General features: G+C 41.2%; 1 protein-coding gene across 2 annotated transcripts in view; it reads right to left on the reverse strand.

Moving 5' to 3' along the window:
• Positions 1-1,578: 1,578 nt before the first annotated feature.
• KDM1A (lysine demethylase 1A) overlaps positions 1,579-27,570 on the reverse strand; it is a 62,164-nt gene continuing 36,172 nt past the window's right edge. Inside the window, exons 8-19 of one of the 2 annotated variants that reach the window (XM_036256075.1) lie at positions 26,657-26,751; positions 17,708-17,850; positions 17,151-17,241; positions 15,905-16,039; positions 15,448-15,521; positions 13,841-13,952; positions 8,824-8,956; positions 6,360-6,547; positions 5,863-5,977; positions 3,993-4,120; positions 2,903-3,049; positions 1,579-2,071 (exon numbers count right to left, since the gene is read on the reverse strand). In XM_036256075.1, the coding sequence (XP_036111968.1) occupies positions 1,886-2,071; positions 2,903-3,049; positions 3,993-4,120; positions 5,863-5,977; positions 6,360-6,547; positions 8,824-8,956; positions 13,841-13,952; positions 15,448-15,521; positions 15,905-16,039; positions 17,151-17,241; positions 17,708-17,850; positions 26,657-26,751 (1,547 nt within the window). In that variant the 3' untranslated portion in view covers positions 1,579-1,885. The remainder of the gene's footprint in view (positions 2,072-2,902; positions 3,050-3,992; positions 4,121-5,862; positions 5,978-6,359; positions 6,548-8,823; positions 8,957-13,840; positions 13,953-15,447; positions 15,522-15,904; positions 16,040-17,150; positions 17,242-17,707; positions 17,851-26,656; positions 26,752-27,570) is intronic. The other variant, XM_036256076.1, reaches the window with a different exon arrangement.

Here is a 27,570-nt window from a genome sequence, read left to right on the forward strand (position 1 = left end):
TATTTAAAATCCTCAGCCAATTACTGGTGCTGTAAGGAGACTGGAAACATAGCTGAGGCTTAGTAAAAGACATGCCTAGAAGCCAAAAGTGAATTGGAGTTAGAATCATATAGCACCTACTTAAGATGAGATCAGGCCTGTTCAGGGTGGTATGACCTTAGCACCTATTTTAGTGCTACATTTTTAAAAGACTTATCTGTTGTCACATAACAGTAGTCTCTCCAGCTACCTATGCCATCTATTTAAAAAACAAACTTTTAAAAGCACTTACTACTGGAACAGACACTTTAACCAACCCCTTCCCTGCCCCAAGGTTAACAATATTAATGGCAGAGCTGGGCTCCAAAGTCCATATACTTTCCACTACATGCTCTTCTCACCTTTACTTCAGTTACACCTCTGCCCTGATCCTGGTGTGTAAAATTTCCTCATTGCTGTCTCTTTCCAAAACTAGAGGAAAAGTCTCTCCAGTCAGACCACCAGTGTAATGTTCCTTAAATCTTACTAAGAATAAAACCTCATTTAGGGAAGAATTGACTAATACACGTAAAATCCAACTTCTGGAAGCAGATTACACACATGCACCTAGTCTGTTATGAGCCCTTGGGGAAGGAACAGGTATCCTGTTCACTGTAAGTTTTTACTTTGCATGGCAAAAGGGACTTTGTGGATGTGAGTAAGGATTTTCAGATGACCTGGGTGGGCCTTAAGTGAAATCACAAGTGCCCTAATAAGGGCGCTAGAGGAGGAACGCAAGAAGGGGAAGATGGAAGCAGAGACTGGAGTGATGCGCTTTTAAAATGGAGGAAGGGGCCACAAGCCAAGGTTCCAGACAACCACTAGAACAGCAGTTCTCAGCCTGTGGGTCGCGACCCCTTTGGAGGTCGAACAACCCTTTCACAGGGGTTGCCTAAGACAGTAGCAAAATTACAGTTATGAGGTAGCAATGAGAATAATTTTATGGTTGGGGGGGTCACCACAAAATGAGGAACTGTATTAAAGGGTCGTGGCATTAGGAAGGTTGAGAACCACTGCCCTAGAAGCTGAGAAACACAGGAAACAATCTTCCCTCAGAACCTGCTGGTAATGTTACAGCAGCAACAGGGAAAACACCAGTGAAGTTACCTAAACCCTTGATCTGCTCCTTATGCAGAATTTGCCAAAATTTTATACCAGTACCTTGGATGTAAATGGAGAGTTAGCACACACCCATGGAGGGAATCTGGAGAATAATGCCAGAAAGGTCTACCAGAGGCCTACCCAAACTTTGTGTTGTCCTATGTTTTATCTTGAGAATTCAGTTTCCCACTATCCATGTGCTTGATCTGCAGCTTCAAAGCCTATGGCACATGGTCACCCCACAATCCCAGTGGGGAAGTCTAGCCCTACAGACCAGGAAGCCCACTGTTTCTAAAGGACCCCCCTCAACCCTATCTTCTGACCTGACCAAACTATTTTTCTCTTTTATATAAACATCCTCCTTGTGTAAACAGATAAAATTAACATCTCCAAAGGAGTAACACTCCTGGTCTTGTATACAACTCTAACCCTAAGGAGAAACACAAAAAAGACAGGACTAATTTTATATGAAGTTTTATTCTCAAAATATAAAAAAATTACCACACACCAAGAGACTAAGATGTTTTCATAGTGCTTGCTTGCCTCAATCTTGAAGAACACACACTTCCACCTGATGGACAAGTGCCTCCTGCCCTGGCTCTAAGTGGCTCAAAGGAGGCAACTGCTTGGCCATCAAGAACTTCAGCAGCTGACTGGGAGCCCGGATGCCAGGGCAAGTTTCTCAGGAATCTAGTATTGCTAGAAGAGCTTTGCTTACATAGCAAAAGACATATACGTTGGCCTCTTCCCTTAGGACACATCTGTCTCATATGCTTGGGGACTGCTGTGCAGGAACCCCTGGTGTGGCCTGGCGAGGCAGGGTATACATGGCTCCCAAAAACTGGTCTGCAATCCTTCCTGCTTCTCGAAGCCCACTCAGCAGAGCACCATGGACTGTAGCAGGGTAGTTACGGATCGTGTGTTCTCCAGCAAAGAAGAGTCGTGGAATTGGCTATTTCAGTAAAAAAATATGAAGAGGAAATCAGCAAGTTGCAAATATATCTTTGTTCTTGTGTCTGAACTGCCAAATTCCTGTTGGCTTTTGAAGCTGACCCCCCCCCCCCAAACCCTAATCCATCATTTTACCAAAAAGGGCCTCCCTTGTCAGCAGGCATTTTCTTAGAACTGACAGAAGTAGAAAAGGGACAATAAAACCCAGCCCAGCCTTAGTTCTGCAGTGATGCTTAATTACATCTGTTCTTAGGTATCAGCTTCTTAGGGGGATACCCAGTTCTAAACCTGACTTTGCCTCATGTAGTACCTACTGGGGTGGGGGGTGTCCTGACTACTCCAAACCATAGAGAATACAGCATTTGTTTTCACTCAGCTCAGAGCAGGCCTTACTTAGCACAGGGTCCTGAGAACACGTACTATTCTTTGGAGCAGGGTCAGGCATTGTCTAGGTAAGGACCCAAGGTTATTTCTCAGGGGCTGCCCCTGGAGGCCCCTCGTGACTGGGACCCTGCAACAATCCTATGAGCCATTACAAAATGGGGTGCAATTAAAAACAAGTGACAAAAATCTGAATAAAGAAAAAGTAAGTGATTGATTTATACTCTGGACTCTTACATTCTGAACACAGACTGCTTAGATTTACAAAACCAAAATGTGAGAAATCTGACACAGATGATACTGCTCCTCCCTTTTACTCTGCTCTGGGTTATCTGAAAGGGTCCAAGGACAAAAATGACTAAATGTGTAACAATCAGAGGCATTTTTATCCTGAGATCCTGGGATACTGGCTTCCCCAAATAACCCCAGGTACAGTTTATTAGTTTCTCACCTGTGGGGCACCTGGAATGGAGGGGCCAGGAGTGATGGGCTGAGCCATTAAATCATAGTCATTTCCAGATGATCCTGCAGCTACATAAGAATAGGAGCCCCGGGCCCAGGGATCAGCACGCCAGCGAGACACCACAGTTTCCTTCGGCTAAAGAAAAAGCCATGGGCAGAAGTTGTTACTGGACACCAAGGACAAACCAATAATTTCTGAAAGGTGGAAAAGCTGTGGTGAGTGGAGATACATATGAGAACTAAAAGGACAACAGGCAGGAGAGTTAGCTAAGTGATGACTGTTGATGTTTTAAAATGTATAGCACAACATGCCTTCAAACTGCAAGGAAGCCTCCATGTTGCATTCTTGTCTGTGAATCCAGAGATCTACCTAGGACTTAACCTAATTTCTCTTTTACAAATTCACACGAAGCATTAATATGCCTCCTCACAAAGGAATCATAAGGGTCTACAGGTGTTTCAATGGGCCTAAAGAATCAAAAAAAGCATCAGGAGATTCTCTAAAGACTTCCCTGAAGGAGCCCTGGCCAGTTTGGCTCAGCGGTTGGAGCGTCGGCCTGCGGTCCAGAGAGACCCGGGTTCGGTTCCCGCTAAGGGCACGTACTTCGGTTGCAGTTTGTCCCCGGCCCTGGTTGGTCGTGCGGGTGACGGCCACTCGATGTGTCCCTTCACGTCGATGTTTCTCTCTCTCTCTCTCCCTTCCTCTCTCTCCCTCCCACTCTATCTGTACAAAAAATGGAAAAATATCCTCGGGTGAGGATTAAACAAAAAAAAAAAAGAAAAGACTTCCCTGAAGGAGCTTGGCCACTCTGTCTGAAAGTGGGGTGGTGGGGTGGTGCTGGTGGTGGTGGTAAGATTCCAAAAGCAGAGACAACAGACAAGCAGACAAATGCAGCAAATAGCTTTCTGAATCCCACACTTACAGCATGAACTCCAAACATTAGCATTCATGTAAATCCATACACAACCTCTCAATTCTGGTTGAAATTGTCCTGACCAAGTACCTGTGCCACAACTTATGAGAATATGTCAAACCCTGCTTTACAAACCCCAGATCCCTGCTTGCCCTACCCACTTACCTGGGGAACTGCGCTGCTACCAAAAATCCCTTTGAGAATGGCCAGGCATCGGCCTACAATCACATCATCACTTATGTTTTCCATGATGCCAGCAGCTTCTCCTGCCACTAGTGCCAGTAGTATTGGAGCTGGGGAAACAAACGACAGTTCCAGGATTTTCTACAGACTTTTCTCAAAACCCTCCTCAGCAGGTCCCACATTATTCTTGGTGCTCTGACATGTAGTGACTAATAGACATGCATCACTTATGCTAGAGACGAGTTGTTTCTGAAACACCAACTTGAAATCTATCCCAAGAGGGAGCTGGCAAACTGACTCATGCACTTCACTGCTTATAATTCTGCAGAACACAGAAATCTGGAAGATGTAATTTCAGACCTTGTTAACAAAACAAAACAAGTATCTGTTTGTTGAGACAAAGAACGCTTAGCTCTGACCACTGTAGACAGTTACACGAGAGTTATCCTTTCAGCCACGCGGGCCCCTCCAAGCCCATCACCACCTTCACTCATCCCTTTGATGACTATGCAGCAGGCTTCATGGGATAAGCACAGTAGTACATGCTGGGGGTACAGAAGCTGTAAACTTCAACTATGACAGAAGCTACTGAAGAACAATACAGGATACAGAGAAAATAGAGAATTTAGATTTAAAGAGTGGAGGTATATGTATCTTAGAAGTCCTCTTTGAAATAGTGACATCTAGGTGAAGGCCCGAGTAAGCCATGTTGGGAAGAAAGAGAGAGAAGAAAAGCACCCCGGGCACAGCGTTTCAGGGCAGAGGCACCGAAGCGGGGCACAGCATGGTACAATCCGGGACGCCAGGAGGGCGGCGAGGGTGCCTGGGGCCCAGGGAGCAGAGAGGAGTGAGGATGGCGGGAGGAAGGAATACTGAGGAAGTTGAAGCAGAGAAGGCTAGATTATGCAGGCTTTCTCAGTAATGGTCCAGAGGATGGAAAGCCCTCGGAAGATGGAACAGGAGCAGGGATGGCAGCTAGTGGTGCTGGCGAGTGAAGAGGGGAGAGTGGCTTGGACCGGGAGGTGGGCAGTAGAAGAGAAGAGAAGCAAACGGCTGCGGGAGTGCAGAGTGCAGGTGGCACTGGCAGGCCCGGCGGCCTGGACGCAGGAAGGGAAAGCACCCAGCTGCTGCCAGAAGGCCGAGTGTTAAGGGAACAAAGCGTCTCCCCTGTGGGGTAGCGGCCCTGGCCACGTGAAGGCTGCTCCGCATCAGGCAGTGGGGCAATGGGAAGAACTGGGTGGGAGTCAAACTTAACTGATGTGTCTGCACTGTCAAGGCCATACCTCCTGATGCTGCTGCACAGTATATATCTTACATTCTTTCCTGGAATGAGGTAGGGTCTAAATATAGTTTTTTTAAAAGCTCCGTACAGGATTAAGAGCAATCCAAATACAGAAGGAAGTACAACAGAAAAGTAGGAGTTTCATAAATACATTCTAAGGGAAGTGATAAAAGATTCAGGGGCAAATCAAATATACAAGTCTGAGAATGAGGAATATAAATTTCCCCTTCCAGGAAGCCTCCCTGGGCTTATCCCTCCTGGCGGGGTGGATTCCTCCTTTTATTTATTCTTTTGCAGTGCCCTGGGCTTTCATCCTGTCATCTACTATGGCCCAGAGACTGCCCACCTCCTCACTCCATCTCCCGCAAGTTGCTTGTGGTCTCCTTAAAGGCAAGGGTTTTTTGTTTGTTTTTTTCATATCCCCAGCACTTATAAAGGATTTCAGGAATTGCTTGTTAATGAAAAATAAAGACACACACACACATATATATTTTTTGAGAAAAACCAGAATATTCCTAATTCTCTGTTCCTATAAGGATATGAGAAATATCGAAACTGGAAAGCAGTTACCTTTATAGAGGTTCCAGAAGAGGAAGAGCTCACCCCTGCTGGCAGTTGTGCTGCCGACGTGCCCGAACAAATTGACACTTGGATCCCAGAACACCCGGTCAAAACACAACACCACCTATCATAAAAAATAAGCAAATGAGCTGGAGACAGGGCTCCAAGAACATGGCTTAAGCACAGCTGTGCCTCAGTAGGAAGTACTTCCTCAGACCTTACATTTCTTCTAATCTACTCTTAACATAAGCCTAGAAATCCTGACTATAACTGTATTACTTAGGATGACATTTAGAGCTTTCTTTTCAATAAGCTTGGGTTTGTGAAGTGACCCCAGAAGACCAAGTTCTCATGGATACTTTATGTATAATTAGGCAATGAAGTGAAAGAATGGACAGGATTCAACCTATATCTGAGCTGAGAACACAGCAAGATGTACGAAACTGCAAACCCCTCTCCTGTCCCAGTGGAGGGTGGGCATGAGAGCGGTGCTAAGGGCAGGTTACCTTGTTAAGGTTGCCAAATCCCATCCGTTGGACTGCAGATGTTTTCCACTCAGGAAGAGGCGGCACAAACTGAACAGCTGGTGGCTGCTGCTTCAACACACCCAAGGGGAGGGTACAGAGAACTGCATCACATTTATAAATAAAGGTCTGGCTTGTGGAGCGAGTATTCACAGCTATCACTTCACATCCTAAAGAAGTTTGAGGGAAAAGACTTTACTGGTGAAAAGGATGGTATTGATAAGGGTACTGAACATTTAGTGCACCGTAGACTATATGCTATCCCAATTAATTCTTCACACAAGTCTATGAAGTCAGTTCTATCCATTTTTACTGAAGGAAACAGACAAAAGTGAAACAGCACAGGTATTAAGTGTCAGGATTCAAATGCTAATAGTCAACTTCAGAGTCCTTGCTCTTCACCACTGTACTCTCACATTTCTGGTACACAGTGTTCTGGACTGATAAAAGGACCTGATCATTTACTGAAGTTAAGTAAATTTAGACCAAAAATTCAAAGTAAAATATCCCAACAGAACCAACACCTCCTCCACTGTGCATAGGTGCTCGCTCGTAAGGACCAGGAGAAGAATGACACCAAGAGCCTGTGGTACCGACCTACGGGACGCAACGCAGAACCGTGGGGCTCGCTATTCTTGAGAGCGCACTGCGATGCTTAGCCTGCCAGGACGTGAGCGAGCCCAAAGCAAGCCACGGAAAAGGCACCTGAACGCAGATTAATGTTATTTATCCTCATATGTGCTTGACTTTTTTCTTCCGTGAATGTCTATTTATGTAACTTCAAAAATAATTTAAGTAAGTATGAGCTCTCAGTACATATCCCCATTTTCTTTTTTTTTTTTAAATCCTCACTTGAGGAGATATATAAGAGGAGAAGGGAGAAACATCGATGTGAGAAACATCAATTGGTTGCCTCCCATACGCGCCCTGACCAGGGATCAAACCCGGAATCTAGCTATGTGCCCTGACCAGGAGTCGAACCTGCAACCTTTTGGTGTACAGGATGGTGCTCCAATCAACTGAGCCACCTGACCAGGGCCATGTCCATTTTCTGTGGTCACAAAACTAGAATGACAGAAAAGGTATTCTCACTATTCTTCACCTGCATGCAAGTGGCTATTTCAAGGTTATATATCTCCTCAACACCATCAGCTAGAAGCTGCCTCCGAAGGGAAAATTTAAATGAAAAAGTTTTAGCGGTTCTGAAAGGAGTATCTGTGGTGATCTGGGAGACTCTAGAAGGGGCCGTGGAGGGCAAGACTAATGGCCACATCTCCGCTTGTCCATCATGAGGGCCCTCCGAGAGGGGCGTGACTAGTTACCATAAGGAGTTCAAGATTATTAATTCCAAAGGTGGGTGGACCAAGAGTTCTCTGTATCCCATTTTAAATGTGCCTGAAACCAGCAATAAAGAGCACTGAGCCTATTGTCACAGGAACCAAGGCAGTTTAAAGTCAACTTATCAAGACTGCTCCCAGAATTAGAAAGTAGCCTGAGCCATTAGCCCACCTGAATAGGAAAAGCCAGAGTGGATCCAAAGACCGAGATGCAAGATGGTAAAATACAGGGTGGGTTCCACTGGAGACTAGGGACCCAAGTTCTGGTTATTTAAGAATACGGCCTGGGCCGGCTGGTGTGGCTCAGTGGTTGAGCATCATCCACCCCTGCACCAAGAGGTCGCCAGTTTGATTCCTGGTCAGGGCACATGCCCAGATTGTGGGCCCAATCCCAGTAGGGGGCATGCAGGAGGCGGCCAATCGATGTTCTCTCAAATCAATGTTTCTCTCTCTCTCTCTCTCTCTCTCTCTCTCTCTCTCACTTCCTCTCTCTTTAAAAATCAATAAAGGAAAAATCAATAAAAGAAAACAGCTTTAAAAAATATATATATATACTTAACAAAATTAAACTCAAATTCACTGGCTGTTTTTTTTTATCCTCACCTGAGGACATTTTTGCATGTATCTTCAGACAGAGTGGGAGGGAGAGAGGGAGGAAAAGAGAGAGAAACATCGACATGAGAGAGACACATCGACTAGTTGCCATCCACATGACCTTAACTGGGACCGGGGACAAACTGCAACCGAGGTACGTGCCCTTAACAGCAACCGAACCCGGGCCTCTCTGGTCCGCAGGCTGACGCTCCAACCACTGAGCCAAACCAGCCAGGGCTCACTGGCTGTTTTTATATCAATTAATATATGCACAATTTGGAAACTAAAACTTGCATCAATTTTCTGGTTTATACAACGATGGGGTTAGAATCTCCCCAAAAGCTCTACAGGCTCAATCCTTTTGAAAATGCAAAATTTTAAATTTAGGAGTCAAAGTTTAAAAGACACTCTATCAGGAAATAACCTAATACTTTTTCTATAGGACAAACTCAACAAAAGATGAGTACCATGTTTCAGAGTAAGAGATTTATCTCCCCAGTGAAGCAGTAACATACCTGAAGCCGTGTAGCGAACCTGTCGAACTGCTGTATTCAATTTAATATCTAGGCCTTCTGCTAACGCCACAGGCACACACGAGTAGCCATTCCTCACTGTCAGGTGGCTGCCAGTAAACTCAAAGTCGTCATCCTAAAGAGGAGAGAAAAGGACATATTTTCACACTTTTTAAATTGATTTTAGAGAGCAAGGAAGGGAGAGGGAGAGAGATGGAAACACAGAGAGAACATCGATTGGCCGCCTCCTGCATGCCCCCCACTGACAATTTGGCCCACAACCTGGGCATGTGCCCTGGTCAGGAATTGAACTGGCAACCTCTTGGTGCATGGGTCAATGCTCAACCATTGAGCCATACTGGCCAGGCCACACTTTTAAAATCTAATGTATGCCATTTATACTGAGTTCTGTAAAATAAGGCTAAAAACAGCAGCTTATGGAACCTGTCAATATAATATGCTAAAACAGAAATAAACAATCACTCCATATTCAGCTATAGCTGCCCCAGGAAACTGAAGGGAAAAAAAATGTCGACCAGCCAGTGTGGCTCAGTGGTTGAGCATTGACCCATGCACCAAGAGGTCATCGGTTCAATACCTGGTCAGGGCACATGCCCAGGTTGTGGGCCTGATCCCCAGCGGGGGGCATGCAGAAGGCGGCCGAACGATGTTCTCTCTCATCGATGTTTCTATCTCTGTTTCCCTCTCCCTTCCTCTCTTTCTCTCTAAAATCAAGAAAGAAAGAAACATTAAAAAAAAATAAAAAATGCCCAAGTGTCCATAATGGCTATCTTTGGGCAGTTTCTTTTTTCCCTAGATAGAGTTTTTATCATCGAGTCCAGATTATTCATGGGCGTGCAAGAGGGAAGGAAGCTGATTCAATAAATTCAGACAATTAGGTATCTTTTTTTTTTTTTTAAGAGAAGTACGCCTTTATTTCCTTGTTTCACAAATAAAGTTGGCTGAGAGCTGGTTGCTTTTTGGTGATTAGTCAAAGAGACCAAATCCCATATCCTCGTCCGACTCCTCCGACTCCTCCTTTGCTTCAACCTTGGCTGGGGCTGGGGCTGCGGCAGCAGCTGGAGCAGCAGTGGTGGCAGCGGCCACGGGGGCAGCAGCCACAAAAGCAGATGGATCAGCCAGGAAGGCCTTGACCTTTTCAGCAAGTGGGAAGGTGTAATCAGTCTCCACAGACAAAGCCAGAACCCGCTTGTACCCATTGATGATAGAACGGGGTACTGATGCAACAGCTGGGTAACCAATCTGCAGACACGCTGGCAACATTGCACACACCCTCCAGGAATCGGGCATGCAGAGTTTCCTCTGTGATGTCAAGCACTTCCGGGCTGTAGATGCTGCCAATGTCAAACACCTGCTGGATGATCAGCCCAAAGGAGAAGGGGGAGACGTTCAGCATGTTCAGCAGTGTGGCTTCGCTGGCTCCCACTTTGTCCAGTCTTTTTTTTTTTAATCCTCACCCGAGGATATTTTTCCATTTTTTGTACAGATAGAATGGGAGGGAGAGAGAGGAAGGGAGAGAGAGAGAGAAACATCGATGTGAAGGGACACATCGAGTGGCTGCCACCCGCACAACCAACCAGGGCCGGGGACAAACTGCAACCGAAGTACATGCCCTTAGCGGGAACCGAACCCGGGTCTCTCCGGACCGAAGGCCGACGCTCTAACCGCTGAGCCAAACTGGCCAGGGCTGTCTCCAGTCTTAATCAGCTGCACGTCACTCAGGATTTCAATGGTGCCCCTAGAGATTTTAGTGGTGATGCCTAAAGCCTGGAAGAAAGAGGTCTTCTCTGGCCCCAGACCAGTGTTCTGGGCTGGCACAGTGACTTCACATGGGGCACTGGCACCAGCACGGGCAGCAGCTGGCACCTTATTGGCCAGGAGCATGTCCCTGATCTCAGTGAGGTCCTCCTTAGTGAACACAAAGCCCACATTCCCCCGGATATGAGGCAACAGTTTCTCCAGAGCTGGGTTGTTTTCCAGATGTCCTCGGATGGCCTTGCGCATCACGGTGTTCTTGCCCATCAGCACCACAGCCTTCCCGCGGAGGGACATGCGGATCTGCTGCATCTGCTTGGAGCCCACATTGTCGGCTCCCACAATGAAGCATTTTGGATAATCATCCAGAAGTTGGATGATCTTAAGGAAGTAGTTGGACTTCCAGGTCGCCCTGTCTTCCCTGGGCGTCACGGCGGTGCGTCAGGGATTGCCACGCAGGGTTTAAAGACGATGTCACTCTCACGAGGACGCCTGGCGAGAGGAAGCTAGGTATCTTTTTTTGGTTTGGTTTTTTAATGCATTACAGACTTGGTAGACTATCAGATTCACCATCCTAATTACATTCTCTTTTATCCAAAAACAAAATCAGTTTTTATTCCTTAAACTTACAAGTTTTTTGTTTTTTTTAATCCTCACCTGAGGATATTTTCCCATTGATTTTTCAGACAGAATGGGAGGGAAGGAGGGAGAGACAGAAACATCGATGTGAGAGAGATATCGACTGACTGCCTCCCACATGACCCTGACCAGGGTCGGGGATCCAACCTGCAACCGAGGTACCCTTGATGGGGAATTGAAGCTGTGACTCTGGTCCGCGGGCCAACACTCCAACCGCTGAGCCAAACTGGCCAGGGCTAAACTTACAAGTTTTAAAGTTGAGGAAGAGTTCCAAAACTAAAGTCAGTTGAATAAATGAAACCAATCTAGGATTATAAAGATTGGCCCAAGATAATTCATATAGTAATGAAGTCAAGATTTGGCCTGGAACAATTACCCAAATGATCTTATTTCTTTGAATTTATGAAAAAAAATTTCTATATAGAGAAACTTTTGAAGGCTAGTCAGTATTTCTAATTTCATAAAATTCCTGGGGAAAACATACCACAATTCTTAGAAATTACATAAAAATACTGGGCTGGCAGCAAAACTCTCACTAAGTGACTGGTTCATCTGCTCCCTGTACTGATTAATTCAAATCACCCACATTTAAAATTCAATACCATTACAAATGGATACATACTGAAACTCCAAATGATGACTCAGTTCTTAGGAGGGATCTAATTTAGTGTTTACATGAAAAACTACAAAGAAACTAGGAATTCTGCAAGATATTTACCACTAACAAGTCTAAATCGTCACTGAAATTCAAATACTAAAAAACACTAATCTAAAGATTAACACTTAATCTAAAGATTAAGAAGCCAATATAATCTTATTAGGAAAACATATAATGAAAATATGTAATAAAAAGATAATATTTACTTCTATACAGTCTTAAATCGGGCCAAAGTCTCAGATTGAGAGATTGGTCCATTCAACACAAGAAGCCCTGTGACTTCCACCAATTCAAGAGTAAATCATCTTGAGCATGACATATATTGTCACATTATTCTTAAGTATTTTAAGGATGACAATCACTCTAAATCAGATCTATACATTCAACACAATCCCAATCAAACTCCCAGAAGTTGTTTTTTAATAGAAATTGATAAACTGATTCTAAAATTTTTATGGAAATACAGAAGACCAAAAATACCCAAAACAATAATAAAAAAAAAAAAGAACAAAATTGAAGAACTTATATTACCTGATTTCAAGACATATTACAGAGCAACAATAATCAGACAGTGTGATACTGGAATTGGATAGACAAACAGAAAAAAGTAACCATAAACAGACCCAACTGATTTCAACAAAGGTACCAAGACACATAAAGAAAAAGGATGGTGCTAGAATAATTAATTACATAACCACATGGAAAAATATTAACTCTAACTTCACCTCTCACTATACACAATAATTAACTCAAAAATGGATCACAGACCTAACATAAGAGCAAAGTCCATAAAATCTGAAGAAAACTGGAGAAAATCTTTGTAACCTTGGTTTAGACAAAAAATGTTCAGGATTTTACAAAAAACACAGCTTCAAAGTTAATAAAACAGGACACTTCATAAAATTTAAAACCTTTGCTCTTTGAAAGAAACTTTTTAGAAAATAAAAAGGCAATCTGTAGACTGGCAGAAAATATTTGCAAAACATAAATCTGACAAAGAAACATCGACATGAAAGGGACACATCGAGTGGTTGCCACCTGCACGACCCAACTAGGACCAGGGACAAATTGCAACCGAGGTACGTGCCCTTAGAGGAAACCAAACCTGGGTCTCTCTGGACCACAGGCTGATGCTCTAACCGCTGAGCCAATCTGGCCAGGGCCCAATCAGATTTTTAAATGGGCAAAGATCTAAATTAGACTTGTCATCAAAGAATTGACATACAAATGGCCAATAAGTACATGAATGGATGCTTCACATCACCAGTCATGAAGGAAATACAAATTAAAACCACAATGAAATATAAGAATGGCCAAAGTTTTAAAAACTGGCAGGACTAAGTGTTGGTGAGAATGTGGAGCAACGGAAACTTTTCCACACATTGCTAGTGGGAATGCAATCTTGAAAACAGATTAGAAGTTTCTTATAAAGTTTTATAAAAATCTACTTCTTGTAAGATTCAGCAATTTCACTCCTAGATATTTATCCAAGAGAAAGGCATGAATGTTCATCCCAGCTTCAATCATTATAGCCAAAAATGGAAACAACCCACATGTCCATCAATATATCAGTGAAAGGACAAAGTGCTCACAGACTGCATTATTGTATGTAAATGAGATTTTTCTTTTTTAAATTTTCTTTTCCTTTATTGATTTTAGAGAGAGAGGAAGTGAGAGGGAGAAAGAGACAGAAACAGTGATGAGCAAGAACATCGACTGGCTGCCTCCTGCATGCCCCCCACTGGGGGTTGGGCCCACAACCCGGACATGTGCCCTGACCGGGAATCGAACCGGCGACCTCTTGGTGCATGGGTCTATGCTCAACCACTGAGCCATACCAGCCAGACTGAATTAGCTTTCTTAATAAAGCTTAAAAACACACAAACAAATGAACAGTTTCTCTTAAGAGCCCTCTCCAAGATTGTGCAAAAAATAAAGGAATTTTACCTGATCCCAATGTTTAAGGGAGAGTGTAGAAAGAGGTGTGGCATTAGCAAACTCAAGATTTGCAAAATGCCAATCAAGTATTTGTCTGTCTCTTGATGAGAGATATACATCACTGCAAAATGAGAACAAAGGAGCACAAGATTATTAAAGGACTTTACTGTTATGCTCAATGGGAGGAAGTGGATTATCTTAGTAACTGTGTGACAATCTAAACCTGGGACTGGGCCTTATGTGAAGAAATTCTAAGTTAAAAAAGTAGGACCTGATCTGTCATTATTAACTCCTTTATTCCTGATGCCTAGAGCAGTGCCAAGCTCACTACATAAAGCAAATTACAATCAGGCCTCGTTTGCCTAGGGGAGGGAGAGAGATTTCTTTATATGGTTACCTTGCATTACAAAAGCATATTCATTGTAAAAGTTTTTGTTTTATATTTTAAAGAAAGCACGGTCTTTTTGGCAAGAATGGGTGGCAACCCTGACTGCAGAGCAGAGTAGACCTACGTGGAGACCAGGTGCAATGTGGAGCAGTGACAGCATGTAAGTATTCATTGTCAAAATCCAGCAGAAATAAAGTGTAATACTTTCCTACTCCTCAGAATTATGGGAATTTGAAGCAACACCAACTTCTATGTCACTTGAAGAAGACAATTTTCATTCACTACACTTTCATTCCAATATCAGATTTTATGAAGAAAGGTTATCTTCAAACAATATATTTAAGTATCTAGGACATGGTTACACATTAAAATATAAGACTGGGGGTTTAGGAACCTGAGAAGCACAGCTGACCATTGAACAACTCCAGGTTAAAGGCAACCCCTCCGCCCCCCGCTCTAATATCCAGATTAACTTAAAAACAAAACAAAACAAAACCCACCCAAGGATATTTTTCTATTTATGTTCAGATAGAATGGGAGAGAGAGAAACATCGATGTGAGAGGGACACATCGACTGGTTACCTCCCACACGAACCCGACCAGGACCGGGGACGAACTGCAACCGAAATACATGCCCTAGGCCGGAATTGAACCTGTAACTCATTGGTCTGCGGGCCGATGCTCTAACCCTTGAGCCAAACTGGCCAGGGCCATCCAGGTTAGCTTTTGACTCTCCTAAAACTTAACTACCAATAGTCTACTGTTGAGAGGAAGTTTCACTGATACAATAAACAGTCAACCCACAGTTGCATATTATATGTATAATATGCTGTATTCTTATAGTAAAGTGAGCTAGAGAAAAGAAAATTACAAGGAAAAAAAATATATATATTATGCAATCATGACATATCTTTTTATGTTTTTTTTTCTAGATTTCTAGACTATGCAGTTATCTGCAAGTTTTTTCAAATTGTTACAAATCTCCAAAATTTTTTTTCCAATATATATACTAAAAAAAATCTATGTATAAGTGGATTTGAGTGGTTCAAACCTGTGTTGTTCAAGGGTAAACTGTAGTCCATATGCACAAAAAGCTTACATTCATTAAACAATTTATAATCCATTCATTCAACATAAATAAAATCATGGTGCTTTATAATGTTCCCTCCAAATCTAACAGAAACAACAGTAAATGCTAGCCCTCTGAATATCTGTGTTTTTTTCTTACCTTGGGGGATTAGCTTCCAATTCTTGAAGTTTTTCTTCTAGTTTTCCCTGTGTTTCAGCTAATTCATCATATTCCTGATAAAATTAAGAGAACCAGTTGATCTAGATGTGTCAGAGACCAACCTAGTTATTTATACCACAAAATGTAAGGTCTGGACCACATCCCTGCCCAGGTCACATCTGTAAGTGTCTTGGCTTAAGGCTAGGTCAGGGCTTGGGGATGGCTGTTCTTGGAGACAAATTATAATGTGAGCCTGATATTAAGATGAGGGGAGGTAGGAATAGCAACTACCACTTTCTATGCCCCCTTGGCTCCTGTGTACCAAATCCTCTTCTCTTCTTATTATAGGCACCTGTGATTGGCTAGTGGCTCGCTCTTTTGCAAAGTTTCTCAGATCTATACTATGACTTAGGATTCCAAGTAAAACCAACTGGGCATGTACATATGTATACCATACCTTGCACAGGGCAGTCAGATCCCTATGTTTGCTTTTCACTAAGAACTCAGCAGTGATATCTCTGGGCGGCTTGACTTCAGATGCTTCTTTGTACTGCTGATGGAGCTCTTTAATTTTCTCTTTCAAATTTACCATCTAAGAAGAAAATACACAAATTTACCATGCCAGATAGTGATGTCATTCATCTCCAAATCACATGCTTTGGCTCCTCCCCTAAACTGCTACTATAACAAAACAGGTCATTGGAATTCTTAAAAAGCTCTTGTATATCATAACATTTTAGAATAGGAAAAAAATCCTACATGGCTCAACACAAGAATATCATTGCACTGTCAGATAAGTAAGACTGGTTCTGTCTTCTAAAACAAATGGGAAAACTAGGAGTGTCCCACTGATTAAAAAGAATTATATACACATATGCAAATTAATTTAATTTCCAGGATAAACAAACTTCCACCACTGTAACAAACTTGTTTTGGAAAGCAAATGATCATGATTTGTTTTTTAAATATATAAAAGGTCAAGTCATCACACAAAGCACCTTAAGGAACCACTCCCTGGGTCAACCTGGTCAGATTTCTAATGGTACTACAGAGACTAGGGGACGGTTAAAGCTTGAGACTGGGGCCCCACAGCTATCTTGCAGGCTGGCCGTTCTCTGGCCTCTCTTCTCATTCCATCCGCACCACAATCATGAAAAGGAGGTCAGAGACCTCTTCACTTGACAAGATGAAGAAATAAAGCACAGTGAGAGCGAGGCAAGAATCTAGTCACAAGATGCCCCAGATTCTACATGACAACCCCCACAGGAGCTGTCTCACTTCATATTTTCTCCCTAAGCTGGTGTTATGTTTGCAGCTAGCAGGGTAAGGAGCAGCAAATGGTTTCCTACTCTGTAGCCAGGGCTCTGGAGGGTGATGTTATAGAGCCCTCCATAGATATACCATTGACACTACTGGAATAATTATGGTAATGAATTATAGTCCTGGCTGCTGACCTGTTGTTCTCATCTCTCATCCCAGAATTCAGCAGAGGGCACTAGGTCAGCTTTACAACAGCCAAAGGGACCCTGACAACAATTTACCAATAATGCCACACTGAAGACTGACAGATAAAACAGTGCCTTTTGCTAGTCATTCTTTTCTTAAGAGTAATTAATGAGTCCTGGTGCTTTTAGAATTTCTAAATTAAAGGCTTTTATTTTCCTTACTGATGCACCTTTAGCTATGAATAAACAGAATTTTACCTTATTAAGAAGCTCTTTTAATTCTTCCTGAGTTTTCACTATCTTCTTCCAATGTTCAATCTGCTCATCTTTGACATGCTTTTCTTGTAACCTAAGAGAGACAGTTCGTATGTCCTGGTCACACAGTCAGCTTTGGGACATAAGACTGGTATCCATCAAAAAACATTCAAGAGGAACAAGGCTCACTGAAATTTCTAATACTCTGGAATGAGAAAGTTGGCTGGTGGCAAATTATTTTCTAGGCTATATTAAATATAGTTTAGTGCCATAAAAGTGAATTATGTATCATGTAATTATTTTAAATGGTTTTACTTTTATTATTTTTTTTTGTATGTGTCCCTACTGGGAACTGAACCTGGGACTCTCTGGTCTGCAGGCTGACGCTCCAACCGCTGAGCCAAACTGGCCAGGGCAGTTTTACTTTTAGATTTAACTATTTCACATGGAAACAAGCAAACATTCACTCAAATAAGATTTGATGCAAAATTTAAACAAAAATAGCAAATCTCTAAATGGACTTCACTAGACAACAAGCAGCACTGAATTGAAGTACTTACTGAATGACAACTTCCAATGCCTGGCCAAGGGACACAGGCTTATTATTGAGGACATTGAAGTCTAGCTGATGACTAAGGTAAGATGTAGCTTCTAGCAACCGGTTAAACTCTTGCTCTACCATTTCATCTTTTTCTTTAGGAACCTGAAAATCCGAAGTATAGCAGAGTTGGTCCTCATGAGACTAAATATAACCACCCATGAAAACACAAATGCTGTACAGATTAAAAAGTCAGAATGTGTATCTCAAAGGAGAAACCTTTGAGGACAATGATTTAAACTTTCTTTTCTATGAAGTGGTTAATTCCATTAAATGAGATATGAAATGTTGTTGGCACTGGTATTTTCCTATTCTCCCAATTTTGCCCTCAGAGCTAGGACTCCACCTCTATTAACAGCCCCATGATTCACACTGATGCTAATCAAAGTTATGTGGAGCTGACATGCACTGAGATAAGCTGGGCTGACATGCAAACAATAGCTAGAAAAGTCCCAGAGAACAAAAATTGTGTCAACACACCTGAGGACCTTCCAGAAAAAGGGCAAGATGAACAAATAAGAAGCCCGAGGTATCTGCTTCCCTTCAAAGATGACAATTTAAGGTGGGAGTAGGAAAGAGAGAAGTGAAATTTGCTATTAACAACCTATTAATTTGCAGAGTTAAGTATTTTATGGCACCAATTAAGTTCAGAGTTGAATGTTCAAAGCTCAGATTATGAGTGACTGAGGTATCAGGTCTGGTTCACTTGGTGGAGGAAGAGAAAAGATTGCAAAGCAGATCATCAAGCTGTAAGACCATGCTCCCAGGCCCTATTGTGCCCCTGCCTATTGATAGCATCAGTTAGTGGACACAAATACCTCTGCTGCCACGCAATTCTGTATCTGCAATTCTATTGCTGAATTCATGACAGCAGCAAGAGAAGAAAAAAGCACGTCTAATGCAAGCAAGCATCTCTTGACATAATAAGCCGGGCATCAACTGGGAAATGGGATTTAAAATATGAATCTCACTTTATAGTCAACCTAAAATTGGTAACAAGAAAACAAAAAAAGTTCTAATAAACACTAAGGCTGAAGAGAAGTGATCTCTTACAATCAGAGATGACTGATTTGTGGACAAGATCATCAACAGTAAGACTCTACCTCTTGTTTGAAACCCCTTAGTTTTTGCCCTTCCCAACTGAACAGATGATTTTGAGCACAAGCCCCTTCACTGATAAGTCACATGAATATCTCCGTACGAGCCAGGGGGTGGCAAAAAGTACAATCTGCACCAAAAAAATAAGAGGGGAAAGGACTACAACTGTCCTTTGAAACTGTAAATATGACAGATACCATAAGTGATTCAACCAAAAGTGTATTTTATTTTATTTTTTAAATCCTTACCCGAGGATATTTTTCCATTTATCATCAGATAGACTGGGGGGGGGGGGGATGGGGAAGAGCGGGGGGGGGGGGGGGAGAGACAGACAGACAGACATTGATGTGAGAGACACATCGGCTGGCTGCCTCCCATAGACATAGATGTGAGAGAGACACATCGATTGGCTGCTTCCCATAGGACCTGACCAGGGCCGGGGACGAACCGCAACCAAAGTATGTGCCCTTGACTGGAATCAAACCCGCAACTCATTTGGTCCTTGGGCCAACACTCTAAAGCGGTCAGGGTTCAAAAGTGTATTTTAAAGTATCGAGTTCTAAAAGACCACACAGGAGAGATCAGGAAATCTTTATGAAATAGAGAATCCTCATTAGTCTAAGAAATATGAACCCGAGAATCTTCTGGTTTATGTTGAGAAATAAGACAGAGAATCCGGCTTTGGATAGTTAGTGCTATTTATTTATCAGAGTACCTAGGATTCGGTGGATCAAACACATCTGACCTCCTATTCAGCTCCATGGCCAAAGAAAGGATCTCTTGATGATATCCCTACTTATTCTGATTACACAGCTATCAAAGCTAATGGAAGAGACCATCTTGTCAGGAATTTCATTTACTTTCTCATCAGTTATTTTTCCTCATTAATGTGATGGTCATATTTAGAGTAGCAAGCAATGCTGAAATTTTGCTTGGTATAATTCCTGCAATGATGCTACAAAAGATGGTTGTAGAAACTCTAAATTTGGTGCACCTTTTAAAAAGGAAACAATTACACTTTCAACTGATTATCTACAGTTATGAGATCTTAACAGATCCTAGATGCAATGTATGTGACTACTTTCCTGGAATAGAGAAAAAGGTGGTATTTCTATGTGTGGCTTCTAAAATGTCTAGCAAGAGATGCTATAGCAGCAAGAGGGACCAGATCACATATGCCTCTACAATAGGGCAGAATGTGCCAATACACAAGTGTGCAAATGGTACAGATTAAAGCTCTTCCAGTGTCAACTGGATGTCTTGCTTCAGACAAGCTTTAATCTTTGCAGCTAGGGTGACAGTCACATAGGGAAGTTCATACTGAAAATACGCAGCACTCAGGCTCAGTAACTGGGGTCCAGGGTGTGTGGTAGAGAAATATTTAAAGGGACACTGTCAAGGTTAAAGGGACCAAATTTGACCTTTTGTTTCTTCCCTGTTTGCTGAGCAGCCCACTTGATTCATTACACTTTTCCCTTTAGTCTCCCCACAGCCCCCACAAAAAACCTGACTTTTTACATGCGCTTTCAATGACAAAAACTCAAATGGCACCAGCCCAACATATAGGTGCAAATCTACAACAACAAACCAGTGTGAATGTATGATGGAGAGGACCTTTGGAAGGGAAAGATTTAAGTTTCAAGCTTTTAATGGGTTATTGTAAACAGTGAGGAAAATGATTTGAAAAATTATGAAAAAAATACCTTGACAGTGTCCTTTTAACCAGTGCAGCAGAGAGAGAAATAAACTGTAAATAACAGCCCAACAGCCACGTCAAGTTTAATTTTGTACGACAGCAGTAAAATCAAGGCTTTAAATACACAGCACGACAGAAGCATTGTTAGCTCAGAAGCTGCAACCACCAGAGAACTAAGGAACAGACTGTACAGTGACCAAAATGGAAAAGTCAAGGCACAGAAATGGGCAAAAGAAAGGTAGTGTGGGGAGGAGGGGTAGTGGTAAAGGGAGATGGTATCAGAAAGCAGTGAGGAATAAAGCAAACTGAATAAAAGAGAAAAAGAAACACAGAACAGTAATAAGAACAACAAACAAACAAAACCAAACCAAAAGGCCACTGCCACGTCTGACGGAAGTCAGGACGACACGGCTGCATCTCCTGTACACCATCTCACTCGAGGCCCCAGGAAGGAGACTACAGAAACAGCAGTTAGGCCTCAGCCGGTTTCTGCCTAAACTGCTATGGGAATGTTGCCAAGGAGACCCGGGATAGCTTTGAAACCTGAATATTTTTCCATTAACTTTAAAATTCCACTTTGAAATTAAAGGAATAGTTAGAAAACAGAAAATAAAATATTTGTCCATTAATCAATAATGACTGGGCGAAACCCAAAATGTGGTGTTGATATATTGAAATTTGAATGTTTCTAAAATTAAGCTAGTTAGATATGCCCTACTTGACATACCCAGACAATGAAAAAAACTTGCAAATGATGACCTTTAAGCACCTGCTAATTACCTATTCTAGGTCATTTCTTTCCCCTTGGTGAGAACCTTTGGACTCTTAGTTCCACAAATTATGAAAAGGAGTTGAAATATTGACAATCTCTAAACACAAGAAGCAATAAATTTTAGTTTTACCTGATCATTCTATTTAGGTTCTTAAACTGCTTTGCAAAGGGCTGGGCACTATGTTAGACAAGTAGCTGGATTTCTGTATTACAATACAGCAAGAACATGTTACAGCAAACTAAGAAGCAAGCAGTTTTTTCGGAAAGGGCATTTGATAGTTTCCTAGTAAATAATTAAGCAAAAAAGATATCACTTGAAACAGATTTTGATATGACTTTTCAAAGCCATTTATTTCCCCATGACAAGCTCCAGATAAACAGTTCCATAAGACTAAGAAAATCTGGTGAGTCTCACTGCTCTAAATGGGTACAATCCTGATCGTTTTGGTCTTGTAGACTATATGGAACATTCCTGAACATGGCCAAGGGAGGAGCAGCCTATGCATCTAGCCCATGCAGAATAAATTTACGGAGAACCAAGCAACTTTTTGGACAGGGTCCCTGATCCTGCAAGAAGTCATCTCAAAGAAAGGACAACTCTCCTTAGTCCTACCTCTGGCAGCATTCTATCACCACAAACTCTTAAGGTCTTCAAAAACATCACCTCACTTCCAGTCTGTATAAGTTCTTAAGGAGCAGAGCAGAATGGAATTGACTGCAACTAGGTTCTGAGTACAGAAAGTTCGGAATTTAGCCAGAGAAATCCTCAAAAAAGCTGCAATGGCCAAAACTGGCCAACACAGGCTACAGTCAATCTCCACCTCTCCCATTTCCATGCACTTCTAGAATTATGATAAAACAAAAGATTTAGATTGGTTCCTTTGGTAAAACCTGGAAGAAATAATTTACATCTGAACAGTCTCTAATTCAGGTTCCCAAATAACTAAGGAAAATGAGATATAGCCATTATTCCTAAAGGGAGAATAAGGAAAACAAGCATTTCTTCAATCAAAAAGTTCAATGTGAGCCTATAAATGAAGGCTGATGCCTTTAAACTCACAGGGAATATTTAGATAATGTAAATATTGGACTTCTCTAAAACAGTGACTAGCCTATGTGGAGAAGGTACACACAATGTGTCTAAGGGGTACTACTAGCAATTCTAGTATACAGTAGAGGTGCTCAGTAAATTCCTGTTAAATGAATAAAATACATTTTAGAAAAGCACTACATTTGAGGGGAAAATACCTATTTTGCAACTTCAGGAACGTTAAAGGAAGGCAGGAGATTTTTACATTTATAAAAAGCAGAGATTGGCAGTCATAATTTTAAAGGGTAGAGAAAGAATACCTTAAAGATATTGAAGATATTTCCACAAAGGAAAGTAAAAACTGAAAAGGCCAGCAGGCCTCTAAGTATAGTAACCTAAGCACCACTCTCTATGACTACAAGTGAAAACTGGTTACCTTATGATAGGTACTGAGTACATCTAGTTAATGGTCATTGTAAAAGACCTGGTGTCTATTATCTTTCTTCCTCAGAACAGTTGAGCTATTTAAGAAAACCAGTTATCTTTTTTTTGAGTAGTTTCTGAGTCTTTGGATCTCATTTGGTAATATAGAACTCTAACTTTTTGTCCCATTGTGATGCAGAATGCTACAGTACTTTGGGAATTTGATTAAAATACCTTTTCATTATTCAAAAGCAGACAAAACAAAATTAAATTAAAACTCCCGAGTTACTGGCTGGTGTACAGGAGATGCAGAAAACATTCAGTCATTTCTCCCTTCTTCCCCAACAATCCATGTTTTCAGTCCCCTCATTGGTGACTCCCAAAACGTTCCTGAAATATTACCCTATTTACCCAACCTTCTCCACATCCACTTAAAGCTGATTTAAAGTATAGTTCAGAGTATAATTCCATCATCAGTCAATCTGAGGGCAGCTGCTAAAAGATACTTTTATCTACAGGGATATCCTGTTTAGAACCAAATAGGAAAACCCTTGTTCTAGTACCCAGAGCCATAAAATAAACTTTCCCTGTCAAAACGAACACAGAAACTCTCTATTTTAGCTGTCAATGCAGGACCAGAGAGAACAGAGAAGTAAACTCTTTCAGGGATACTTGTGATTGTGATTAAAAATAACAAGAAACAAAACAAAAACCACTTGCTATGTAATTTTTCCCTATAGCAGCAAAATGGCTGGGTATGTGATATGTCCTTAAGATAATATTGCAAGGGATATTTCTAAAAGTGTAGGCCTTGTAGAGGATGAGATTTATTTCAATGTACTAACAAAAGAAACATCAAATAACTCACCCTTTCTTTTTGGGGCTGTCCACAAATAAAGGAAGAACACAACCCCACTTCATTAGATTTTACTGAAGAAAAATCAATGACTGGGCAAATGGGCCTTGATGCCTTCTTAGAGTACATAACTGTTAAAAACAAAGCTCTTTGAAAAGGAGACCCAGCTGATGCAGTCACACAGGCCATTAGAGTTGTACACTCTTAACCATGTCCCCACCCTTCCCTGAAATAGCCAAGCTTAAGCAGAACAAGCGTGAAGTTGAGTGGATCCTGGCTCTACAATTTACTGACTTACATAATGACCTCAGGCAAACACATGTCTGAGCTTTAGATTCTTCCCCTGCAAAATGGGAGAATGAAGCAACTCACCTACTGACTCCTTAGATTTCTAAAGCCATGAAACATAATTGTAATTATAAGCATCAGTTAATGCAGCTATGAGTTGTTAGCACTTGTCCTATAAATTAAAAGCCAGTCTTCTGGTTAACAGTTGTCCATTCATACTCTGAACTAGACTACTGGAAACAGTAAAATACAAAAACATTAACACGCCTTCTTAGGTTTAACTACCTTAAGGGAAATGGAACTCAACACTACAAATAATTTTTCCCCAACTTTGAGACTGCTTCAAGAATCCCCCTTACTACTGGGCTACTGCACCAAATAGAAACATACTAACTTTGAAAAATCCTACAAAGATCAGAGTTGAATGACAATGACAAATTTCACTTGGAAAAATATCCCAGCATACAAAATCCTAAAAACGACATACCTGCTTAACAACAGTTTACTACAGTGTTACTCAAAGGGCTGATCCTGGTGAGATAAGGAGCTTATGCCAGAACGTAAATTAACACACCACTTCCTTCAATGAGAAAGTCTTGCTACCAAAGAGTTATTATCTGAACTCAGTGTGGTGAGTGATGTAGTTTATCTGCATTCTGGAGCCAGCTATTTACCTCAACCCATAGCGGCAACAATAGTTCATGGATTGGCAGCTTGTTACAGGCCACACGTGAGAGGAATACTGGTATACTACTTAGAAACAAACAAACAAAAAATGTGTTAAAGCTCATCTAATACCAAGAAAGCAGACAATTTTTCTGGATAGCTCTATGAAAAAAAGCTTTCCTTTTACTGTCAGAGTAAATGAAACTAGGTACCCTATATTCAGGAAAATCTAAAGAAAAAGGCAGTGTAGCGTGTCAATAATCACTGGTAATCTTTGGTTTGGATCCCATTACTTCTTGGGGACTAATGTAATATCCACGTTAGAGGCCTTGCTTCAATTCAATTCTCTAAACTACTGCCTGACTATCAAAAATACCTATCTGATCATGTTACTTTCCCTACTCTAGACCTTGTGAAATCCCAACCTACAAATCAGCCTCCACCTTAAACTTTGGTTTTATATCATTAGCCCCTTGCCAGTATAATCCTACCCTCCTTTAGACCTCTCGTAGACTTAAACTTTCTTCCGCCTTCAATGCCTTTCTCTCCACGACCATATGTTCAAGTCCTAAGCCACCTTCAAAATGCTCTCCCTCCCTCTAAATGTCTCCCACCCTTGTCCCTCCAACCTCCAGAGACTCTCTCCCTAGGCTCTTCAGTAGCAATTTCTCCTTCTACCTAACCCTCAGCAAATTTACCTTGTCTTTGTGTTACTGGAATATGCAGGAGTAATATGCTTAGAAGGAAAAAAAAAATCACTTTGATTTTAATGACAGCTGCTATTGCTGATGTTCTTAAGTTCATAAGATATCTGGAGTCACTAGAATTTAAGCCCCTTGAAGGCAGAGACAGCTTCAGTGCTTAGAATAGGGCCTAGATTACGGCAAATGTTCAATAAATACTTGTTGACTAACTGGCTGATATACTTTAAAATACTCCAGACCAAAAAGGAGGCTGAATAAAACAAGATTGGAATAGAAAAATGGAAGTCCATTATGGCATTCTTTCTACTTCTGTATATGTTTGAAATTTTCCATAATAAAAAGTTGATATTTGTGTACAATTCCCACTACCCTGTGGCGTATTATGTAGCAGGGAATGTCTCATTCAATTCTATATCCTTTATATATCTTTGCAGAGTAGTAAAAGTTCTCCTTTGTCCTTTTTCTCTCTCTCGTTCTATTTTGTTAATTCTGTAAGAAGGCTGCCCAGCCCTCCACTCCGCCCCTCCCCCAAAGTCCTGGAAGGAAATCTGGATCCAGAATGGTGGAGATGGGAACCAAAGCACTCCACTCCCTGAAAGTCTGTCCTTCTCAGAGATGAATTCCATAAAGCTTAAAGGTATTTAGAAATAGGTTAGAATGTCCCATGGCACCTAAAGTTGGGATCTTACCACTTTTAGTAACAATAACTAAACTGCCATATACATAGCAAATCTTTCCTTCCTTAGAATTGTAGATACCCTTACTTCTGACAGGGGAACTGGTAAAACTTCTGCTGAATACAAACTTTTGAATTTCACTTCTAAACACTAGGATTGAATTACAGTATAAGCCTATCATATAGCTGTTAAACTAATGTCACTCTCCCAGACTGAACATGCTACTGCTATACAAGGAAGCTCCTATGTGTCTGGGTCAATAAGTACCTACCATAAGCATCGACTAAATACCAACATTTGGCTATTAGCCCATTAAAAACTTGAGCCTACAAACACAAAACGGAAGTCATAAAGAGCACATGGAGCTAAAGCACATGATGGAAGGCACAATACAAAGAAAAGAATCAGGTGACAATTACACAGGTCTCTTGGAGTAGCTGGCTACAGCTAAATAAAAAGATTAACTGTCTAGCTAGCCTTCATTAAATGTCTAAAGATAAATGCTTAAACAGGCATATGTATTGACATGTATGCAGTAATAATCCCTTCCCATATAACTCAGAGTTAAGGAATAACCACAAACATCATTTCTGCCCTCAGTTCATATATATATGTGTGTATATTCACCCACATATTTTCCCCAAAATTGTTTTCAACTGAACCAAAGAAATTTTGAAAAGTTCTGTTTGTCCTCCACTTACAGCTTGTCCATTGGCTTCATAAAGTGGGCATTTTTGCTTGATCTTGGCCAGTTCCATATTTACTTGTTTGCTGACTACAGCCATGGGATTCCCTCCTAGGAAAAACTCAAATGATTAAATTCAACATACCTATGAAAAGAACAAAAACTCCAAAGCAAAAATATTTTTACTCAAATTTAAAATATCCTAAGCTTGTATATTATATACATATACACGTATAAAAAGCCAAAAGTAAGACAAATGTGTAAGATGAGCATAAAGCAAAAAATTACCTATAATCTCAGTTAACATTTTATTAGATTCTTCTAGATTTTATGTGCACAGAATTACAGACATACACACACAAAAGGATCGTAACATGTTTTGTTTTGTAATATTTTTACAACTTAGCAATAAACTGTGGACATCCTTTCATGTTAATATGGAGTTATATCATTTTTAGTGGCTATATAGTTCTCATTGTATAATAATTTCATCTTCTAATCTGTGGTTTCTAATGTTCTGCTATGCCACGTTAAAAATGCCACATTTAAATGTCTGTACAATTTAAAATGTGCACATATTGATATATCCTTTCAGGAAAACAATTTGTCAATTTACCTCTCACTAACACTAACAGTAGTATCTAAGCCAATATATTATATTATATTTTATTTATTTTTTAGGAGAAATTATTTTTATTTTATTTTTTAAGTTATTTTTATTAATTTGTTTTTGTCACAGATGCCTCCCCCCTCCCCCACTGACACCCTCCTCCCCACCCCCAGCTTTGTTGTTTATATCCATTGGTTATACATTGGTTATATGCATATAAGTTCTGTGGTTTATCTCTTCTTCCCCAACACTCCCCCTCTTCTGAGGTTTGTCAGTCTGTACCCTACCTCTATGTCTCTGGGTCAATTTTGTTCATCAGT

The sequence above is a fragment of the Molossus molossus genome, unplaced genomic scaffold (genome assembly GCF_014108415.1).
Source record: "Molossus molossus isolate mMolMol1 unplaced genomic scaffold, mMolMol1.p scaffold_m16_p_12, whole genome shotgun sequence".
Taxonomy (NCBI): domain Eukaryota; kingdom Metazoa; phylum Chordata; class Mammalia; order Chiroptera; family Molossidae; genus Molossus; species Molossus molossus.